General features: G+C 45.2%; 2 protein-coding genes across 4 annotated transcripts; one reads left to right on the top strand and one right to left on the bottom strand.

Annotated features, from left to right (window-relative positions):
* The first annotated feature begins 1897 nt into the window (after positions 1-1897).
* On the top strand, positions 1898-9282 carry amdhd2 (amidohydrolase domain containing 2). Of its 3 annotated transcripts, XM_055052158.1 has the most exons (12): positions 1899-2041; positions 5621-5806; positions 6115-6251; positions 6320-6459; positions 6558-6612; positions 6900-7112; positions 7188-7276; positions 7359-7503; positions 7590-7697; positions 8322-8390; positions 8698-8799; positions 8870-9282. In XM_055052158.1, exons 2-12 carry the CDS (start codon positions 5724-5726, stop codon positions 8947-8949), a joined length of 1221 nt encoding a protein of 406 aa, XP_054908133.1. In that variant the 5' UTR covers positions 1899-2041; positions 5621-5723; the 3' UTR covers positions 8950-9282. The 3 variants fall into 3 exon arrangements, 2 of the variants coding, with proteins under 2 accessions (XP_054908134.1, XP_054908133.1); XR_008607439.1 differs by lacking the exon at positions 8870-9282 and having other exon boundaries at positions 1898-2041; positions 7982-8390; positions 8698-8752; XM_055052159.1 differs by lacking the exons at positions 8698-8799; positions 8870-9282 and having other exon boundaries at positions 1898-2041; positions 7982-8424.
* A 1633-nt stretch (positions 9283-10915) lies between these two features.
* On the bottom strand, positions 10916-15144 carry jmjd8 (jumonji domain containing 8). Its single transcript, XM_055052160.1, has 9 exons — positions 15031-15144; positions 14862-14957; positions 13093-13141; positions 12921-13017; positions 12783-12851; positions 12593-12712; positions 12234-12301; positions 11346-11480; positions 10916-11264 (listed from the first exon to the last, which is right to left on the bottom strand). The coding sequence occupies exons 1-9, from the start codon at positions 15099-15101 to the stop codon at positions 11184-11186; spliced, it is 786 nt and encodes a 261-aa protein (XP_054908135.1). The 5' UTR covers positions 15102-15144; the 3' UTR covers positions 10916-11183.
* Between the last annotated feature and the right edge of the window lie 754 nt (positions 15145-15898).

Below are 15898 nucleotides of genomic sequence, written 5' to 3' on the forward strand. Positions count from 1 at the left end.
AGAGACCGGCAGAGACTGGCAGAGACCGGCAGAGACTGGCAGAAACCGGCAGAGACTGGCAGAAACCGGCAGAGACTGGCAGAAACCGGCAGAGACTGGCAGAAATTTTGCCTCTAAAAGACTGCTCTCTATCGACTGCTTTTAATATTCCTGTAAAATCCAGTGTCAAATATTTGGGTGTGCATATAAATAAAAATAAATCTGATTTAGAAAAACCTAAATATCTGGGAAAAAATTCAAAATTGTAAAACTCATTTAAATAAGTGGACACACAGAGATTTATCTATTCTGGGAAGAATAGCTCTCACCAAAATAGAAAGTATCTCCAGACTGATATATCCTGCATATACATTAGGAATACCCACTTCAGCTATCAAATCCATCAATAGGATGAATTTTGATTTTATATGGAAACAGAAAACTCACTATATCAGGAAAGGTAATTTAATCAAAAGGTTTGAAGATGGAGGACTGCAAGCTATTGAATTTGACAGCATGAACGGTACTTTAAAAATGAATTGGCTTCGGTCTTTCCTAACAAACCAAAGGGCTTTATGGTTCCATATTCCGAGTAAAATATTTCAAATGTGGGTGGAGTTAGTTTTCTTCTTAGATGTGACTTTGACGTTAAAAAACTACCTGTTAAACTTTCCTTCTTTCACCAGCAAGTTTTATTATATTGGAAGTTAATCTATAAACATAACTATAGCCCACACAATACTCCATTGTGGAATTGCCGTTACGTTAAATTAATAATAAATCAATCTTTATAAATAATTGGCTAGAACAAGGTGTTTGGTCTGTCATGCATTTATTAAGTAATGGGAAGGTTATGTCTCTTGAAGAATTCAGTGGTAAATATAACCTACAAATAAATAAAAGTGTATTTCAAAAGATTATTAATGCTATTCCCCCAAATATTTTATCTACAGCTAAATGTTTGTATGAGATCCGATTGCAGAACCGCTGAGCTTCCTGGTCTATTGATTAATGGGCTCAGTATCACAGATAAGAAATTGAAAAACAAAAAACTTCGGGAATGCTTTATTAGTTCTCTATTTCCGTTTATATCCAATCCAAATTTTATATCGCATTTCTTTTCAAAAGATCAGAAGGAAAAAATTAGAACAAATTATTTAAAGCTTCCCATTCCTCCAAAAGCCAAGGAAGTCCACTTCAAAATCTTTTCAGGCGTTTACCCTTCTAAGGAATTCCTTAGACTTCGATTTGCTATTGATGATAACACTTGTTTATTTTGTAATGGTGATATTGAGTCGACTGAACATCTTTTCTATGATTGTGTGTATTGCAAAGCATTGTGGGATGATATTCTCTACTGGCTTTTCCTAAAATCCCGAACTTACCGGACTTTTCCAAGAATGATATTATCTTTGGGACTATGAGAAAAGAAAAGAAATTTGAAACTCTGTTAAATGTCATAATTATTATGGGCAAGTTTTTCATACACAAATGTCGTTTCCTTAAAACCAAACCGTCTTTCCCCTTTTTTCATAAGGATCTCTGCCACCTCTTCTTATCGCTGAAATTCATGAACAAAGATCAAGTTACAGAACTATATGATATGATAATCATCATGAAATTGCTGGAAAACCCCTAATGTATGTCTTTTTGTTTTGTTTTGTTATTTTTGTTCCTCCTTTTTGTCTGTATGGATGCAGCTGAGATCGGCTTCATCATGTTTTTCAGATTTTATGTACATTTGAAGCCGATTACATGTTTAATGTATATGTTGATAATAGTAATAAAGAGTTAAAAAAAAAAAAAAAAAAAACTTTCAGACCGCCATCTTTGATTTCTTTCACCATATGAATCTTCAGCAGGAAATGAGCTCTGAAGCTGAAGCTTCTCTTCCGGTCAGCTGACCTGCAGCTGGGTTCTGTCACATGACTTCCTCTGCTGAGCCCTGCAGCTCCAGTCAGACCAATTCTCACTGGCTCTGCTGTCTCCAGGTCCAGAAGTCCGAACCGGACCACGACCGGACCTGTTTCCGGGGCTGAGTCTGTGCCGAAGGAACCTCCAGGTAAGATGACCCGTGGAGCTCTGAACCGGTTTCTGTGGGAAGGTGAGAAACCGGAGTCAGACCGGATTCTGCCAGAAACGGACTGGTTTTAAACGCAGTCCGGCGCAGAGACGCCACAGTGGCAGAAACAAGTCAGGGGTCAAAGTTCGCATCAGCAGAGAAGCTAAAACAAGAGTCCGCCATGATGGCTGCTTCACGGGAAAAGCTTAATGAAACCAGGAGGTTCTGGATCACACCGGTACCGGTGTTCTGGGTCACACCGGTACCGGTGTGATCTGTGTTCTGGATCAAGTGGCGGCAGCAGGGAGAGACAGGTGTTCGTGTGGGCGTGGCTTTTTAGGACCCCTTTACCGAACCAGGAAGTAAACAAGGCGATGAGTTAAAAATAAACACTTTTTTTTGTAAAAAATACTATCAGATGCTGTAAAACGCCCATTAACATCTCGGTAATAACTAACTAGAAAGACTTTCACTGGTCTAACATGCTATGTTTTGCAAAGTCACCAAACATGAACATTTGTAGGAACTTGTCCTGATTTGCATCAGAGGCTGAAACTCGTCAGAGGAAGTTGGAAACAGAAATTAATCCCTGAAAGCCACATAAATGTTGAAGAGCCATGGGATTAAAAATAAATGTTTAAAAAGATCCACTGGCAGAAACTATAGTGAAATCTTTTTAAACACAGTTTCTGTAACATGTTATAGTTTATTTCCTAGTTCATTAACTAAAGTCATGGCTGCTGCAGATCTATGTGGCATTGTTTTTTATTTGTGATATTTTTCTCGTAATTTAACTGAACATCTTTATTCTTTTCATCAAGTGACTCCAACACTCAACCATAAGAGACAGAAACTATTATAAACTTTGACATCAGAAACAGTTAAAATCTTCACTCACAATGAGATTCTAAAAGTGTCACCAGTTAATCGAGGTTTACCTTTTACAGCAAGAGGTGATCAGGATCAATAACAGGCTCATTGGATCAGGATCAATAACAGGCTCATTGGATCAGGATCAATAACAGGATTATTGGATCAGGATCAATAACAGGCTTATTGGATCAGGATCAATAACAGGTTGTAAGTCCTCTAAATGCTGATATTTTGCTGATATTTCAATATATTCGTCAATTTTCCTTCACATGCTAATAATTATTATTGTTGTTTTGAAAAGATCAAAGACATTTTCTAATCGTTTTGATCAGGAAACGAGTCAGACGCCTAAAGTTTCCAAACAGCAGCGCTGAGGACCCGTTGGGCTCACTGGTTAATGCCAAATCCAAACTGGTTCCCAGTGGAGACTGTAGATATGATCATTGATTATTATAACTTTATTATAACTGATGGACGTTTCTCTGTCAGTAAACACACAGCAGCGCATCAGTGATTTAAAGTTGATTAAATGTGATGACCTCATCATTCAGCGCCACTTCCTGATGAAGATGAAGTTGGTTTCTGATTTGGGAAATGGCTAAAGGGCGATTCCACCTCATTTTTCACTGCCTTCCATTTTTAATCGACTCTCGTTTAAAAACTACAACTAGAAACCTGAACTGGATTCTTCTGCTTTAGTACAGAATATTTTAATCCATGTTTAGGATTCGTGAAACTTTTTCTGATTTGTTAAACTTCACTTATCAAATTGCTGCAGAGGATTTTTCCTTCCAACAAGCATCACCATCTACAATAAAACTTGGAAGAATTAATAAGTTACACCAACGTTTATTTTCCCTTTGGGCTAATAAAGTGGTTTTGAACTAGAATTGATTTTAAATTTGGGAAAAAAAAGTGTGAATAGTAATTGTAAGAGCCAAAAATGTTAGTTTGTGACATTGTTTATTATTGTGAATGCCTTTTGCATATTTAGATATTTTCTTAATACCAAGTTTCCATTTCATTATGTTTTTGTAGAAAAGCGCCAAAAACGTGAAAATACGTAAAAAAAAAAAAGTGCTGTGTCATGTTAGTGCAGAAAGAAAATTGAATGTGTCATGATTCACTGGCTCTTCAGTTTTTTGACTGGTACATGTGAAATGCTGTGTAAGATTAAAGAATCCTTTGCATCATCTGCTCAAAGAAAAGTAAAGTTTGTCGTTCGTCAGACTTTGTGTGGATTTTTGTAAGTAGTTCTTTAATTCCCAAAGAGATGCACAAGGAGAGAAAACTGAACTATATACAATAATGAATGAACAAGCAGCCACTGCAGTAATCTAAACGTTAGCGAAGCTTCATAAATCCCAAACATGGATTAAAATATTAGAGCAGAAGAATTCAGTCCAGATTTGAAGTCCAGTTTTTAAACTACAGTCCATAAAAATGAGGTGGAATCGCCCTTTAGCCGTTTCCCAAATTGGAAGTTGGAATCAGAAACCAACTTGAGCTTCGTCACTTCCTGTGGGAAAGAATAAAGTTCAGAATCTGAGGCAAAAACAGACGTTACACACGCTGTTTGTGACGTAAAGCACTTTGAAATGCCTTGCTGATGAAATGTGCCATACAATAAAATTTGATTAATTGATTACAGAAACTTCAATTCTAAAGTTTTTTTGATGAGGAAAACATTCGAATTGTTTTTCGATCAGGAGGTTTTATTCAGGCTGCTTACAGAAAGCAGGAAGCTTCCACTCAGGTTCACGTCATGCTGTTGATGATTCGCAGTGAATTTATTCAGGTGAACCTGGATCGGATTGTCGTGTTCCTCATTGATCTGGTTCTGATCCAATGCGGGTTTTCGAAACTTGTTTTGAAGCATAATTTTCACATGTAACATTAAATACATATGCGTAAAATATGATTTATAGTAAAGTTTTGCAAACAGTTTTGTCCCACAGGTAGCATTTTTCAACAGGCATCAACACAGCCACCTACAATTCAGAATCATCTGCGGTGCGCAAAGGTTTCATTGGCCACCAGTTAATCTATAACACCGGTTCTGGAAACCAGCAGAACCTAGAGATGAACCCTTCTGGATCAGGCAGAACCTGACAGCCCGTATAGATGGTTCAGAGTCCAGTTGGACGGGTTCCGGTTCTGATTGGCCCAGAGTCAGTCCAGGGTGGAACAACAGGCTGTGTGGCTGAGTCCAGGACAGAACCAGAACCTTACTGGTGGTTGCGACCCGTTTCGTCATGAACAGAATCGGTGCTGTCGGTGCTAATCAAAGTGAAGACCCGCTTCACTTTGATTAAAGTGAAGCGGGTCTTTAGGTTCTGGTCCGGTGCTGGGAACCGGGTTCTGTCCAACTCCTTTGATGCTGAAGCCATTTTATTTTACTCACCTTTAATGTTAAAAAATGGAAAACCTATTAAAAAACCTTCAAATTATTTTTTTAATACAATAATTATTCCTAATTATTGTATGGTTCGGAAAATGAAAACTAATAATAATAATGATAATACAGACCTTTGGGCACTTAAATAACTTAGAAACATCATAATATGTAGAGAAAACATAAACATAATTAGGAATAAAATAATTATTCCTAATTATTGTATTCCTCCACTTGTTGTCTTCTATAGTTTTTCTGTATGTTGTTATCAGCTTCTTTTAATCATTTTTAAAAACTTTCACTTCCGGCAGAGCGCAGCGTCTGATTGGCCGAGCCGCCGGCAGAAAACAGCGTCTGATTGGCCGAGCCGCCGGCAGAGAACAGCGTCTGATTGGCCGAGCCGCCGGCGCCAACATGCCGTCCAACAAGTCCGTGTCCGACGCTCCCATCATCCAGTTCACCAACTGCAGAATCCTGAGGGAGCACAAGCTGCAGAGGTACTGGCAGGGTCAAAGGTCAAAGCAACATGACCTGCTTAGCTCACTGACAGGTATATCTGCACTAACCTGGCTAAATGTATGATACCTGGTAACTCTGTGGGCGCCCCCTAGAGGAAGAGGTTTTATTTAGGCCAATCTGACTGATAATTATCTGGGATTGAGTAAAAGATCAAACGAGCTCCAACACTGAATTTATTCAAAACCCAAAACTTTCTCATTTTTAGTGAGCTTTTCTCTGTTATTGAAAATGTTTAGCTACTTTGAAAATGGAGGACGGGTCACCCAGACGTCCTTTGTCTCTGTAGGGAGGACCTGTGGGTCCGGGACGGGAAGATCCTGGACCCAGAGAAGTTGTTCTTCGACGAGCAGGGCTACGCCGACCGCCGCCTCGACTGCGGAGGCGCCATCGTCGCCCCGGGCTTTATCGACGTCCAGATCAACGGTGAGGGACGCGTCCCTCAAGAGGCCGGCCGGGGGTCATGCGCTCAGACGTCTTCTCTCGTCCCGCAGGAGGCTACGGCGTGGACTTCTCCCAGCCCTGTGAGGACGTCTCCGCCGGAGTGTCTCTGGTGGCCAAGAAGATCCTGGAACACGGCGTGACGTCCTTCTGTCCCACCCTGGTCACGTCTCCACCCGCCATCTACCACCAGGTGCTGTCCTCCTCTGGACTGGAGGACCTGAAGGTCCAACGGGTCCAACAGGTCCAACAGGTCGTGCTGCTGCGTTTGACATCCTGAATGTGTTCCAGGTTCTGCCTCAGATCAACATTCACAATGGAGGACCTGATGGAGCTGGAGTCCTGGGTAAGGCCAGAGGGCAAAGTTCAGTTCTTGTTTTTGGCGTCTTCTGGGTCCGACCGGCACCAAGTAGAGCAGAACCTTCTGAACAGTATCAGGTCCAGAACATGTGATTACACCGGTTTTTAGGGATTCAGGTGTGACTTTAACTAGGCCATACTAACTAATAAAGCCCATGATGAGCAGAAAGGAACCCGCCTCGGTCAGACCGTCGGACCCCGGGCCGTTGTCTCCTGCTTGTCCAGCGTGTCCCCCGGTGGACAGACTCCTGACTCATGTCCCCCGCTGTCCAGGGTTCCACCTGGAGGGTCCGTTCATCAGCTCGGAGAAGCGGGGCGCCCACCCGGAGCGGTTCTTGAGGACGTTCCGGTCCGGAGGGACGGACGACCTGATGGAGACCTATGGCAGCCTGGACAACGTCGCCATGGTGACGCTGGCCCCCGAGCTGCCCCACAGCCAATCGGTGGTCAGCACGCTGCGGCAGAAAGGCGTCACCGTGTCTCTAGGTGGTTCTCCCTGACCCCACGATTCTGGTTCTGCTGAGTCGGGTCAGCCGTGTGACGTAGAGACGCTGTGTGCAGGACATTCGGTGGCCAACCTGTCCCAGGCGGAGGACGCCGTGCGCCACGGGGCCTCCTTCATCACTCACCTGTTCAACGCCATGCTGCCGGTGAGTCCCAGCAGAACCGGGGTGGGTCAGGACCTGGCTCGGTCAGGAGGTTCTGACCCAGCCCTCTCTCTACCCGGCCCAGTTCCACCACCGCGACCCGGGCATCGTGGGTCTCCTGACCAGCGACCAGATCCCGGCGGGTCGCACTGTGTTCTACGGGATGATCGCTGACGGGATCCACACCAACCCGGCCGCCTTGCGCATCGCCCATCGGGCGCACCCCTCAGGTCCGTTCAGGGACGTTCTGACTGGACCCGAACCAGAGACGTGTAAATGTCCACGGTGTGTCTGAGGATGTGTGTGTGTCCCTCAGGGCTGGTGCTGGTGACGGACGCCATCACGGCAATGGGCCTCCCTCCGGGACGCCACACGCTGGGCCAGCAGGTCGTCCAGATCCAGGGACTGCACGCCTACGTAGCAGGTCTGCGTCTCCCTCGCCACCGCCGCCAATGGCTGCTGAGCGGGGGGAAAGTATTTCATACCTACGGATTCTTCCTGCTTTAGATGTTTCATTTTATTGATGAGAGTCAAGGACAACTTGAATTTTAAAACGATTTAGGGAATATTGATTAGTTGGGTTTAGAAGGTTTTTTTAAGTAAAGTTATCAGCTGTTATCTTTGTCCCATTAAAGTTAGTTTAATCTGAAACCAAATTATTTTCAATGAAGGGCTTCTGACTTTGAGCGTTTCCATTTTACAAAGCAGCAGCAGCAGAAATCTGAAAGGGGGTGAAATACACACATTAATCTCCTGGACGAGCCCCCAAAACCGTCACAGCACAGGATCAGCATGAAAACCTGGACTGGACTGGAAGATACAGGAACCCTGAACAATACAGATTCCCATATCGGACCGGACCGGACCAGAGTGGAAAGACTAAATCTTTGGTTAATCTGAAACCCAGACCTATCAGCAAGCTGTCTGCTGATTGGAGGATGTGTCAGTGAAGCTGGCACATGCGCAAACGCTGTGGTTCAGGGTGAGGTCAGGGGTCAAAGGTCAGTGCATATGAAAATCAGCAGGTGATCACGACTGTGTGTTTCAGGCACCAAGACGCTGAGCGGCAGCATCGCCACTATGGACATGTGTGTTCGCCATTTCAAGCAGGCTGCAGGTCAGTTCACCCACTTCCTGTTTCTGTGTTGCTGATGGTTCTGTTGTGATATCAGGCTGCCATACTGGGTTCACTGGTACTGGTTCATTTGTGCTAATCATTTCTGTTCAAAATTTGATGAACCGGATCCATTGTTCTGGTCTGTAATGAATGGAGCCGGCACCACAGCATGATTCCTGCAGGACCGTGCTTCACAGTCTCTTCAGGCCCAGAGACGCTCTTCCACCAGAGCCATTGGGTCGGGCTGAGCTCCAGCTGCTGGTTCTACAAAACCTGCTGGTTGACTCCGCCTCTTTGTCGCCCCCAGGCTGCAGCGTCCAGGACGCCCTGGAGGCGGCGGCGCTGCATCCGGCCCGGTTGCTTGGTATCAGCCACAGAAAGGGCAGCCTGCACTACGGTGCCGACGCAGGTCCTTTTCTCCCTCTGGTTGGTTCTGGAGGTTCTGGATCCGCTCTAACTGTGTTTGTCTCCATTCACAGACCTGGTTCTGCTGGACGATGGGCTTCGGGTCAGAACCACCTACATCTCTGGAGAGGAGGTCTGGAGGGCAGAACTATAGAAGAAGAACCTGTTGCTTCTTGTTTTATAAAGAACATGGTTCTGGTTCTGGACCGGTACAGTCTGTGGTTCTGTTGCCAGCGGTTCCCCACCTGATGTGGCCAATATGGCGTCCAAAAATAAGAACTAAGAACTTTCTCAATTTTTTCACTTTACAGACTAAATTCAAATTTGCTTAATAATTTTCATTCTTGAAGTTGACCAATAGGAGAGAAGCTGACTGTCAAGCCCCGCCCACTTCCCAATTTATAACTTCATGTGAAGATCCAGTACCAGCTGCTGTGTATTCATATATGTTTATATATAAAATAAAACGTGTCCTTATTCTTTCATATCTTTACGTCCATATTTTATTCAGTTCATTATTCTGGGAGGTAATTTTGTGGTGCAGTAATGTGACAAAAGAAGAATCTAATAATGTTGATCCAAAGGATGGAAACTAGATTCTCCTGACCGGGTTGAGATTTTATTTTCTGGGTTGGATGAGCAGGAGTCTGGAAAATAATTGCTAAGGTAGTTTTCCCTCCTTAGCAATTATTTCCGCTTTATTATTTCAGCTGATGTGAATCTAAAATATGAAGTTTGTTGCAACAGAAACAATAAGTTGACAGAAAAAGGCAGTGATGAAAAATGTTTTTTAATAATATCCTCATGTCTATAAAAATGTCCACCTCCTAAAAATCTAAACTTTATTTCCTTTAAACATGAGCAATTCTTTTCCTATTGACGATGATTAATAGCACATTTTCACCTCATATTTCTGTTTAATCAGTTTATTAACAGGAAGCACAATTTATTTGACATTATTCTTATGATTCAGCCCAGAGGAAACAATGATGGTGATCATCAGATTATTTCTCGTTTCCGGATTTGCTGCAAGATGACGCGGCGTGTGACCTCTGACCCGCGTCAGGCGCCGATCTGTTAATCTTGTCGTGGACGTGGACAGAGTGCTGGAGGTCATGGGTCATCCAGGAGGCACCGAGTGAGTCTGAACGAATCACAAAGGAACCGACCGACCAAGGAGAACAGAATGCCTTAATATTTTAGGGAACATGAACGTTTCGTCCCGACAGAACCAAAGATGGCGCCCTGACCCTGCTGAACCTCGGCGCCCTGATCAGGCCGGGTTAGGGTAACGCAGCTTCTTCCCCGATGGACTGAAAGTCTGGCTCAGTGGCTGGGGGCGGAGCCTAAGCGACGGTAAACATGGCTGCTGCTCCGAGTCCAAGCGGTGAACCTGGTGACCTTTGGTCCATCATTGACCTTTGCTCTCCTGACTTTACATTAGGCCTGAATGAATCATTAGCATCGCCGTCAGTGCAGTCTATCAGGTCACTGTTCCTACTTTGCCATTACGCTCAAAGCAGGTACATATTTGGTCATGTTTCCTTCCCTATCGGTGCCTCTGATTGGCTCATGTGGCCGTTGGCTGTTGACGCCTCTTGGCCTCTGTTCTCCACCAGGAGGCGCTGGTCCGCTTCAGAACTGATCGGATCGTTTCTCTTCCAGGCGTCACCCGAGACGCTGCAGGAAGTCGAGCTTCCCATCGTGTCAAACATCGAGCGCAACGCCGCATACGGCTACGTCACGCCCAACGTGCTCAGCGCCGGGCCGGACTTCAGAGAAAAACGGTTCTGTTCTCCTGTGGGGTCTGGTTCACTCTGCTGCTGGAGACAGACTTGTCTGGAGCGTTGGCGACCTCTGACCCGTGTGCGGTCAGCGCTGAGCATCATCAGGTCCAGGCCGGCAAGGCTAGTGGCTGTGTTTTGGCCCGGTTCCCCGGAGTCTACAGCTGGGTTTCCCGGTACCAGGAGTGGATCGACAGCAAGGTCCAGCAGGACCGACCCGGTCACGTCACATTCTACCAGGCGTCCACTGGGGATCCGCGGCCCTCGTGTTGGGCCTCCTACAGGTGATTCACTCATTTAAACTTTGTGTAAATGCACTGTAAATAATCTGATTCATCCAACAAAAACTCTTGTATTTATTTCAGTAAAATCTAGAATCAGTAAACAGTTTCACTTTTTCAGTTTTTTATTTCTAACTTCCTTTTCGTCTTCAGAAAAGAAAAGAGAAACACATCAGTTTTACTTTAAATCTTAAATATGCTATTTTCCAGAATCAATCATTTCCATTTTCTATTGTTAAACATTAATTTGATTTTTAGTCAGTTTGAATCCCTGGAGCAAATCCTGAATCCGGTTCCTGCCAAGTTTTCCTTCCTGCCGGCGCTCAGCCCAGGAAGGTGGAGATGAAGACACTGGTGTCCAAGTTGAGGGTGGCGTGCCACCAGCGGTCCGGAAAATACAGAACCTGACGGACCAGAGAGGAATCGGTTAGCGCCAACAGAAAAACCCCGAAGGAAAACTTTTGGATAAACCGAGGCCGGCCGACCTCTCCGGGTCGGACCGTGCACTCCAACGGCGCCTCGGCCTCCGGCAGGTCGGGGTAGATGTCGGTCAGCCAGGACAGGGTGGTGCGGTTCGGGTGGAAACGAGGCTCCCGGTCCGGCGGGTAGAGGAACCAGCGCTGCGGTGCAGAGGCAACGACAACGGAACTTTATTTGGTCCAGTCCAGAAAATGTTCATCAAATGATAAATGTAACAACGCTGCGTCATCGTCATGAATTTATCAGATTTTCACAGAACAGTTCCTGGTTGCCAGTTAAAATGGCAACATTAGCCAAGACTGAGATGAACAGCAATAAATATGCTTAGCTTTAATGCTAACAATATGGGTTAGCATTGGTCTAACACTACTATGTTGTGTTAACATGCTAATGTTAGCATAACACTAATGAGCATGCCAAAACCTCATAATAGTGTGCTAATGCTAACAGCAGCTAATATTTTTTCACTAAACTTGGTGAACACAATCATCACACGTGTCAGGTGTACACTCAGATAATAGTTCACTGCTTAGCATTAAGACAGCAACACGAAGAGTTAGCTTCAGCTAAAGGCTAATGCTAAGGGCTAATGCAGCGATTTTTGGCCTCAGATTAGAGATTTCACAGATGATTCCACTGTTTGGTTCATTTTTCATATTTCAGTGTTAGCATGAACATTAGCATAATAATGTTAGCATATTCATGCTAATGTTTTGGACTAGGGCTTCCCTAGTCCAAAACATTAAACATCTTCAGGTTGAGAGGAAGAACCTCTCAACCTGAAGAAGTTGAGAGGTTCTTCCTTCGTCTCAGCCTGCAGGTTCTGATGTGAGCCCGGTTCAGGAAACAAACCGGAACCAGAACCCAATCAGAACCAGAACCGGTTCTGTTACCTTCCTCCCATAGATGACCTCAGAGAATCCCGGTCCGTGCCAGTGGAATGGGACTCCGGTTCCCGGACCTGCGAGCCAAACAGGAAGCGGATTTGATCAGAACCTCATCAGAACCTCTGGACCAGAAACTAAAATAAAATAAACGAATAAAAAGCACAAAAACATAAACTACTTGTTAATTAAAACTGATTCAGACTAAAGGTCATGATCCGGTTCTGCTGTCAGTAATGGACCAGTGGTTCTGATCCAGCAGATTGGACAGAACCCCGCAGGATCTGGAGAGGAGCCGATGATTCTGTTTGTTATGGACTGACAAGTCCATAACCCGCATAAGTCCGGTCCGGTTTCCTCCCACTGACCGGCGATGCCGAAGCTGTAGGCGGCGCTGCGGCCCGGCAGGAAGTACGGCGGCGCCCGGTACTGGTCCAGAAGGTTCTGCCACTCTGTCAGGTTGTTGTCTCCAAAAAAGTACAGCGTCTCTGCAGAGGACAAAAAACTGAGTCAGAACCGGGTCCGGGACCGGATCAGAACCGGGCGGGTCCGACTCACCACTGCCCAGGGCGGCGGCGTCCTGCGGCCTCAGCAGCCGATCCACGTAGTCCTGGAAGGCGACGTCCACTGACGGGGGAGAGAGGGTTAGCCAGGGTTAGGGGTCAGAGGTCGGCCTAGTTCTGACCCGGTTCTGACCTTTCCTGTAGGAGTGGGTGTTGGCCGTGCTCAGCCTGACGGTCAGGGAACCGTACCGCTCCAGCAAACCGGACCTGGAGCACAAAACTCGGAACCGCTGGGGACGAAACGGCAGATATGAATCTGATCTTCATCATCATCACCATCATCATCATCATCACGCCCTCGGTACCGTGTTGTCGGTCACGCCTCTGATGATGACGGGTCGGCTGAAAGCAAACCTGCGAACAGAACCAGTGGATCAATCTGGACTCCAGGTTCTGGAAACTTTAACAGAACCAGTTCTGGATCAGCCGGATCGGCTCGGTTCTAAACCCAAACTGCTCAGTTAGCAGCTAGCTTTAAGGTTCTAATGAAGCATCGGAACCAGATCTGGACCAGGTGGTGATGCTGTGTCACAATCTGCTGACTCAGCAAGTTTTATTTTAGCTGCTGTTTTACTTTATGACAAACAAGTAAACAGGTTATTGTTAATCAGGATAAAATATTGTTTTGTTCCTAAACTTTATGTAACCGGCGGCACCACCAGGTGGCGCTTCCTCCAGGTGTTCACTTCCTGTGTGTGTCCAGGTGTTCACTTCCTGTGTGTGTCCAGGTGTGTGTTGGTTTTAATGGATCCTCTTCCATCCAGGGTCGTATTATTCAGCGTTGTCTGGATGTTTACATTTGTCTCTTTTAATCAGGCTGACTTGGATGTTTTTGTTCTTTATGTTGGTTTTTATTTGGCAGCAGATCCTTCAGTTTGACTTTAGATGCTGTTTATGTGAAGCAGGAATTCAGTGTTTCAATGAGTTTCAGATTGATTAGATTAAGTGATTTAATAATTTCAGTTTTCTTGTTAGTTTGTCCAGTTTGGATTGTTTGTCTCCTGGCCGGTTAACATTCATTTTGTCCTTGTGTCTCTTCCTGAATACGCCCACCGCCTGAGGCTGTAAAGACCCGGTCCGTTTGGGGCCCGGTCCCCAAACAGACTAAAGGTCCGTTTGGGGCCCAGTCCGTTTGGGGCCCGGTCCATTTGGGGCCCGGTCCGTTTGGGGCCCGGTCCGTTCCGGCTGGGGCCCGGTCCATTTGGGGCCCGGTCCCCAAACAAACTAAAGGTCCGTTTGGGGCCCGGTCCATTTGGGGCCCGGTCCCCAAACAAACTAAAGGTCCGTTTGGGGCCCAGTCCGTTTGGGGCCCGGTCCATTTGGGGCCCGGTCCATTTGGGGCCCGGTCCATTTGGGGCCCGGTCCGGTCCGGCCGGGCTGCATGTGATCACTCTGCAGTGGTTTACAGGGTTTGTCTGCCTGAAGTGGTTTGAATTCAGGTTGAATATTATTGGATCAACAACAAATTGATGAAGTTAATTTGGTGCTACAATAAATATTGTTAAGTAACTTCATCCTGGTTGGTTGTTGCCCTTCAGTTTGGCGGAGCCATAATGCTTAAAATAATTTAGTTTAATTCTACTCTTTTTTTTTTATTAAACCTCGCTAAATAGCTATTGCTGTCGATACATGTGGGATTGAAGCTGTAACAGCAGTTTAATATCACTGAATATTAATCATTGTCTCATCATCATTAACAGAAAGTCAAACAGGAAGAAGATAAAACTGTAAAACCAGAAATGACTCAAATCAAATCAATGTAAAACATTAAAACCCTGAATTAATGTAAACCTTAACCCTTTCATCATCAACTGATAACCAGTTACAGATTATCTGCTTATTGCTTTAACGTCCTGAAAAATGTCAACTTTAATAACCGGACAATAAACAATACTACATTACATTGTTGTAAAATAAATTATTTCTTTTTTATTAATCTTTTTTTCAAATGTACTTGTAATTTTTGTTGTTTATTTTTAACTTTTAAATATATTTTTCCAGTTTTATTTAATCCTGGGTTTATTTTTTATGAATTAATCGGCCAGTTCGTCTCGGTTCGGTTCGGTTCGGTTACCTCTCCAGGAACTGCTGCTGCGGAAGTTCCGAGCCGTCCAGAACCCGGATGGAGCAGCCGCCTTCCTCCTGCAGGCCGGAACCTCCCGGCTGGGACCTGCGCAATACAGCAGCCCGTTATTAGCGAGGCGACCCGAACCGAGCCCGGCGTCCCGGTTCCGTGGACCCACCATCCTCCGTCCTCCGCCCCCGCGGTCCAGGCCAGCCACGCAGCCACAAACTGGACCGCTCCGAACCCCATCCAGCTCCTTACGGGCAGCGAGCCGAAGTTAATGCACTTCCGGGTTGGCAGCCAATCACAAAGCGTCACTTAAATTCGACCCATGGCGTATTCACGGACACCATGAAAAAACCAGTACTCCTCAGTTCTAGTAACAGGGCTTTACGAGCTCATAAACTGAACTGAATAAATTTCTGCTGGGATCAAAAATATGATTAGTAATATGTGTGACCGGGTTAAAAGCAGAAAGGGTCCGGTTACACGTAGATAAAAGGTATAGGCGTAATTATGCAGGGGGAGGAGGAGGAGAAAAAGAAGGGGGAGAAGGGGGAGGAAGAGGAGGGGGAGGAGGAGGAAGAGGAGGTTCTTTTAATCTGATTTTAATTTCTGATTTGATTCTGATCTGGAAACCCGTAAGTTTCTCGAACAGAACAAAAACCAAAACGTTTTCTGAACGCCGGAGAGGTCCCAAGATGGCGGAGTGAGAGGTTTTGCATTTGCAGGCTCTCATGTTCAATTGGTGTTTAGCCAAGACTTTATCCAATTGCTGTGCTTTAGCCCCAGTTTATTACATCTTAGACTTGTTTATTCTTCTTTTGGTAACTTTTGAAACTATTTCAGCCTTTTTTTGGGTTATTTTGTCGTCTGGAGTTTATTTACGGAAACTAGCATGTCCGACCACGACTACAACCGGTCGGCTCTTCAAGAGGCCTGCGACGAGGATGTTATTGAGGAAATTGAGCTGGTCGGGGCTTCATCGGATCCTTCTGTTAAAGAACAGAAGGTGAATTGGGATCACACACCTCTTAAGAACAAAG

This window comes from Poeciliopsis prolifica, unplaced genomic scaffold (assembly GCF_027474105.1).
Source record: "Poeciliopsis prolifica strain line A6 unplaced genomic scaffold, Auburn_PproV2 SCAFFOLD034, whole genome shotgun sequence".
NCBI lineage: Eukaryota > Metazoa > Chordata > Actinopteri > Cyprinodontiformes > Poeciliidae > Poeciliopsis > Poeciliopsis prolifica.